The sequence below is a fragment of the Apium graveolens genome, chromosome 11 (assembly GCF_009905375.1).
Source record: "Apium graveolens cultivar Ventura chromosome 11, ASM990537v1, whole genome shotgun sequence".
NCBI lineage: Eukaryota > Viridiplantae > Streptophyta > Magnoliopsida > Apiales > Apiaceae > Apium > Apium graveolens.
Window position 1 is genome coordinate 111,167,236 of NC_133657.1, and position 6,494 is coordinate 111,173,729.

At 33.6% G+C, this 6,494-nt stretch overlaps 1 protein-coding gene across 3 annotated transcripts; it reads left to right on the forward strand.

The window, feature by feature from the left end:
* Window positions 1-2,874: 2,874 nt before the first annotated feature.
* On the forward strand, window positions 2,875-6,137 carry LOC141698690 (protein S-acyltransferase 18). Of its 3 annotated transcripts, XM_074503463.1 has the most exons (10): window positions 2,875-3,081; window positions 3,485-3,598; window positions 3,709-4,032; window positions 4,325-4,393; window positions 4,477-4,548; window positions 4,632-4,760; window positions 4,856-4,936; window positions 5,083-5,253; window positions 5,322-5,845; window positions 5,950-6,137. In XM_074503463.1, the coding sequence occupies exons 1-9, from the start codon at window positions 3,037-3,039 to the stop codon at window positions 5,835-5,837; spliced, it is 1,521 nt and encodes a 506-aa protein (XP_074359564.1). In that variant the 5' UTR covers window positions 2,875-3,036; the 3' UTR covers window positions 5,838-5,845; window positions 5,950-6,137. The 3 variants fall into 3 exon arrangements, with proteins under 3 accessions (XP_074359564.1, XP_074359565.1, XP_074359563.1); XM_074503464.1 differs by having other exon boundaries at window positions 5,328-6,136; XM_074503462.1 differs by having other exon boundaries at window positions 2,876-3,081; window positions 5,322-6,135.
* The last annotated feature ends 357 nt before the right edge of the window (window positions 6,138-6,494 follow it).

Genomic DNA, 6,494 nt, shown 5'->3' on the forward strand with positions numbered 1-6,494 from the left:
TCAGTGTCCTTCTTTGATTTGACCTAACTTCCTCAGTTCCTTCCCTCAATATCTCTATCTTTTCCCAGATCTTCTTAGCAGTGTCACAGTTGAAAATATTGTTGTACATTATATTGTCAAGTGACTCTATTAAGATCAGCTGCAAGCCACTATCTAGGAAGACTTTTTCATTCTCGAGATCAGTATATTCTGAAGGATCTTTAGGAGCATAATGAACTGGGATGACCATGTCTTCATCTGTAGATTCCTCAACTCTAACCATAGGAGTGAAGGGCCCATTTTTGAGAATTTGAATGTATAGTGGGTTGGCCATCCTGAAAAACAGCAACATTTTCTTCTTCCATAGAGTGTAGTTAGTTTTATCAAAAGTAGGGATTTTGATGCTATTGATTTTCTGTGTATTCATTCTTCCAAGATCTTAAATCTGTTTACTTTCAAATTTTGCTCTGATACCACTTGTTAGGGAATGAATTACACATAGAGGGGGGTGAATGTGTTTTTATATTTTTCTGCTTTTCTTTATTTGTTTATGGTGGTGAACAAAGTAAATTAAATCTTGTAGTGAAATGTGTTACTACTGAAATTAAACATATAACAATAATGAACACAGATCTTTAAAAACTCACTTAATTTTATATTAAAATTAAGAATATCTTGCTACAAAATTTCTAGGCTCTTTGTTAATAAAGAGCTTAGCTTCTTCCTTAAGAGAATACAAAATTTATGATCTTAATTATTACATCTAAACAAAGCATCCAGTGTTTACTTTATAGAACAGTAAACACCGGTTATTACACAGCATGTAACAACATGTACTAAACCCTATTTTTGGATAACCAAATCTTTCTATTTCTGACTTAGTGTATCTTTGATAATCTTGCACGCCTGTGACTTTACTTTGCCGGTTAATCTTGGCATTTGATCTTGTAGTCTTCAAGCTGCTTTTGTAGACTTGTCAATCCAACTGATTAGATTGTTTGTTGTTTGATAATCTTGGATATTGTACTAGTCTGCACTTTGTACTTTGAGTTTTACCTCGAGATCTCCAGTTTTGTATATAAAGAACTTGACATCTCGATAAGTATATTGGCTTATCGAGGTCTCTAATCACTCTACAGATGTTTTGGCTTATCGAAGTCTCCAGGTTCTCTATAAGAGAATTTGGCTTGTCGAGATCTCACATCTTCATGTCTTCACTTTGGCTTATCATAACTTTGAGTTCTCTAATGACAAGTTGGCTTATCGATAACTCTGAGTTCTCCAGTGACAAATAGACTTATCGATATCTCAGAGTTCTCTAGTGAAGAAATGACTTGTCGATATCTCCAATCTTCATGTCTTCAATTTGGCTTGTCGATATCTCTGAGTTCTCTAGTAGCTTTTCCTGATTTGTCGATAAGTCATTCTGTAGTTCTCGAATTACTTATCTATAATATTTAATATGTGACTTGTAGAGAACTTGACTTAGAATATTTTTCCCAAAACATATTTATTCAACTCCAAACTTCTTCATAATTCTTCTGAGGCATGATCTTCTTCCAGATAGAATTCTTAGGCTTGATACTGTTTACAGAAAAAGACTTCAGTCTACCCTTGAACACTTTTACAGACTTAAGTGTTATAATACACAATGCAAACAAGATTACCATACAACTTACTTAGGGTTGTTAATTTAACTTAGTCTTGTTATAGTACATGCATGTCTTGCACAATAATTTTCAAGAATTGAAGCACCAGTGTTCGCGCTCCCCGATAAGGGAGAGTTTGTGATGTACAGTGATGCCTCGCATAAAAGATTAGGGGGGGTGCTTATGCAGCACGGGAAGAAATTGTGTATGCCTCTCGGCAACTGAAGGAATACGAGATAAGATACCCTACTCACGACTTGGAGCTAGCCGCGATAGTATTTACAGATATTTTCAGAAGCTGGTAAAATCGCAGATTATTTTATAAAAAAAAATTGTATTTTTAGTAAATTCCTAAATTTTTTCCATCCGCATATTTATGATAATATAAAAAAAAGTTATTATAGAAATATCGAATAATTTAATTTTTTTTTCACAAGTTAATTTGAATTTGTTCTTCTAATGTTGCACTTTCTATTAATAAGTACTTTTAAATATCTTAGAATTTTTTATTTTCTATATTAAAATATTTGTTGAATTAAAATCAGTTTTTATAAAATTATTTGAATAGAAATTGCTTATAAAATCTAAAATATTTGATATGACATTTAATTAATAATATATAAAAATTAAGAAAAAAGTAACCTACAAATTTTATCACGAAAAATTAAATAAATTTCATTAACTTAATATTAATTTTTTTTTATTTTTAAATCAAGGCTTCATATATAAAATTTGCTTATGACTTGCATCTGGACAGGCCTTAGGTCGGATATTTAAAGTTTGCTTATGATATGTCAGTAGGTACATGATTTCATTAATTTGCAACACAATTCTTGATTTCATATCAAAATATTTCATCAATTTTAAAAATATTTTGATTCTTGCTCTATTTTTTAATATTTAATATTCTATTTTTTGACATTTGACCATATTATTATAGTTGATATATTTGATTTTTTTTGAATTAAAATAATAATTTTATATTTTCATAAATAAAGAGAAAATTTGAAAAAATATTTCATATAAAAATGTGCGTAAAAGTCAAAACTTTAAATATTAAAAAAACGGAGAGTATGTTAATAATGTAGCGAGAATGGAGAAAGAGATGAGATTAGGTGTTGAGGGTCCAATCATTGGAGAGGCCCAACCCAACCAACTACAATGAACAAAGACAAATGAAGCAGCCCATATGATATGAACCAGATTTCAAATTTCAAAATTAATTTAATAGGATAGAAAAATGAACCGTTGAGGGGTAGTGTACAAGCCGCCAATCAATTTTAAACAAAATAAAATTGTCAAACACATACCCTTTTACATCCTCTTTTTTCTTGCAAATCTTTCTCATGGATTCTTGAAATTAAAACCAATATTACAGTGTAGTTTGTTGGCACTATTGAACAAGAAAATGATGAGAAGCCATGGTTGGCAACGCCCTCTGCATCCTTTACAGGTAATTTTATAAGTACCCTTTTTGTTTTTTATGTAAAATTATGCTTAAAGATCTCATCTTTAGTGTAAAAATTCAATATTTATTGACATTCTTGATATATTTTTTAGTTAATTACTTTGATGTGTATTTTAAACAGTTGAAAATAGGTTCATGTTTGCTGATACCCAAATGAAAATTTGACCTTTTGTGTGAAATTGGACCAAATATTTCGGTTATGTTGGACGAGGTCTTGGAAAGATGTGCCCGGATCTTATCGATTTTTAGGGAGTAGAGAGGTTGTTCACGTAATGACTTTTGTGGATTTTGGGGGAATGCGACTGAGAGGATGCATTTAAATTCTTATATATTGAGTATTGTTCCTAAATTTTGATTGTAATGTGTATACTGCTTGGTGGTATTGCAGATTGTAGGAATGTCGATTTTCACTTTCTTGGTTGTGGCCTTTTATTGCTTTTTGGGGCTTTTCCTAGGAAATCGAAGTGCAGAGATCAGTGTAACTACAATATATTCCTTTCTGGTAAGAATTCCATTACATGACACAAATTGCCCATAATTTATTTTCTCTTTTCTCGTTTTATCTCCATGAATTTGACAAGGAATTAGGTTTTTAACAAGTTCAATTCTCAGGTACTTTCAGTTATGTTTCTATTCGTAAGATGCACTGCAATTAACCCAACTGATAAAACAAGCTCTAGGAAGCTGAAGAAAAGAGCTAATTCGGCTTTGAAGTTAAATTATGGGTTTGTATTTAGTCAGCTGATTGTGAGGTTTTTTAGAAGAATGGAACGCAAGATTTTGAGGAGTTGTATAAAGAGGAAGTATCTTGATCCCTGGAAAACCAGTGCTCAAATGGAACCCCTTCTACCATTTCCACTTGTCATGAAAGACGATGCAATCACCCCTGATCCTAAAGAAGATGATATCTCCTTTTGCTCTCTCTGCAATATGGAGGTTGGTACTGCAGTTATAGTTGTCTTGTCTTCCCAATTGGTATTATTTAAAAGGCAATCAGGGTTTTAGCAGACACTTGCCACGATCCTCATAAACACATGCTACCGATGAGGCTTGATCCGTCTCTTGTTAGCAGGAATATTAAGACAATGAACCATTATTGGGATTAAGAGTGAGACAGACAGATTGTGTACATGAATGAATCTGAGTAGACAGAAATACTACATTGAAAATTCTTTGACATGTTTCGTGAGTCATAAATTAGTTTCTTATAAGAATTGTTGCTTATCAGGTAAAAAAGCATAGCAAGCACTGCAGGACTTGCAACCGGTGTGTTGAAGGGTTCGACCATCACTGCAGAGTAAGAAGCACACTCTTTTCGTTGTTTGTATATGTATAAAATTCCAACCATGAATAACAAGACCTGCATTTTGATGGCTGCAGTGGTTGAACAACTGTGTTGGGAAAAGGAACTATACAACATTCATTCTTCTCATGATATTTGTCTTGTTAATGGTAAGGGTCTTTTTACTTTTTCATTTTTTGAGACAAGCTAATAGCATTGATGTATAAGCTAATCCCACTGGTTCCTATTTCAGCTTTTAATAGAAGGAGGAACTGCACTTGCAATATTTATTAGATGTTTCACTGATAAACGAGGTGTAGAGAACGAGTTAGAGAGAAAGCTGTATATGAAGTTTCCTAGAGGAGTTCTTGCAGCTATATCTGTAATTTTTTTATTCTCGACAACTCCCAGTACAGTTTTTACAGCCTATCAATATATTTTAGTTTTGGCATAATATTAATTTTCACTGTGCTCCAGATATTTCTGGTTCTATTGACAGCGTATAGTTCTGCTGCATTGGGACAACTTTTCTTCTTTCACGTGGTTCTCATCCGAAAGGTACTATAAGTGAGATAATTAATGGATAGATTACACTTTCTTTGTGTGGTTTGCGAAGGCTTGTTTTATTCATCACTCTTATCTATCAATTCCCTCAAATTTATTAATTTTGACAGAAGTAGTAACTGGAATTCTTGTTGTGCTAGGGAATGAAAACTTATGATTATATCTTGGCAATGAAAGAGGCAAACCAGTCTATGGAACTAGAATCAATTGATGATTCAGATTTCTCTTCAGATGATGAGAGCTTTGACTCAGACTTCTCCAAAAAGCCTTCCTTTATTTCCAAGTTTATATGCAGGGACCAAGTAAATCAGGTATTTTGGAAAAAGAGTAATTGTGTTTAAAAATTCTCGCCAGTTGTCTAATATAATTGCTTTTGAAGTGGCAGAAACCACAAAGATTGTCCATAAGAATAGAGAGCGAACCTGAACAACCTGTACTGAACAAGAAGCAAGGCTTCCATGCAAGTATCAACCCGTGGAAACTAATAACGATGAATCGGGAAAAAGCTCTACTGGCAGCTGCTAAAGCCAGGGAAAAGCTCGCGGATGAAAAGGCAATGGTGGGACAAGATTCATTGAAGCCATTACCACTGGAGACAAAAAGAGGACCATCATTTAACATCGAGAAAGATATGGCAAGTGAAGTATCAGGTGCATCTATCATCTCCCAAACAAGACATCCAACATCACCCTCACTTTTTTCAAGTCCAAGAAGACGGTTTTCCAGTTCCCCATCAAGAACAGCTGCTGCTGCTGCAGCTTCACCAAAGCATAGATATAAAAGCAGTTTCGACTTGAAGTTAACTGAGGTATCGCGGGAGCTTGAGACTTACATTTCGAGACAGGTTCTGTGTTCTGTACTGAAAGAAACCGGAAGTGAAGCTTCTCCAGGATAGGAATCCCGGTATGATTTTTCTCAGACTCTGAGAAAGGCGTTGCTTGTACCTTAAATATTTCTCTCTTAATTAATTATCTTGTATTTAATATCATTTTTTTGGGTTCCTACAGATACATGTATGAATATGATGTGGAACTAATTATCTCAGTATGATAGGACTCGGAACCCAAATTGTATTCTTGCCAAGTAAACACCCCGACGGTCTTGAGATTTCTTGTTTGTTTGTACAACTTTAATGTTCTATAATGTGTGAAAGGGAAAAAAACACTTGCAGTATTTGATTTTTAGCAAAATGCACCTGTGATTACATCCCCAGACTAACATGGCTGAATTGAATTCAAGGTATCCAAAGGAATCAATAGGCAATCAGGGTATGAATCAACAGGTTTAAGGTTTCAACAATAATCATATCAAAACGTTACAAAAACACTATCAGGGTGTTTCAAGGAACCAATAACAGGTCTGGTACAAGAATTAATATCAGGGTTCAAGAATCAATATCAGGTTATCACAAGTGTTAGTTATGGTTTTTTTATGAAGCTGAGTAGTGTAGTCCTTATTGCACTAGTTATCCTGGTGTGACTCATACTTTTGTGTTGTGTAAACTTGATATTCAACTCATATTTCTTGAACCTGAGTAAAACACAACAAATTT

Excerpts from the sequence above, each read along its gene's own strand:
- LOC141698690 (XM_074503463.1), top strand. The coding sequence starts at position 3,037 with ATGATGAGAAGCCATGGTTGGCAACGCCCTCTGCATCCTTTACAG. Across the intron at positions 4,937-5,082 it reads ACGTGGTTCTCATCCGAAAG|GGAATGAAAACTTATGATTA; the intron begins GTACTATAAGTG and ends TTGTTGTGCTAG. Across the intron at positions 5,254-5,321 it reads GCAGGGACCAAGTAAATCAG|TGGCAGAAACCACAAAGATT; the intron begins GTATTTTGGAAA and ends TTGCTTTTGAAG.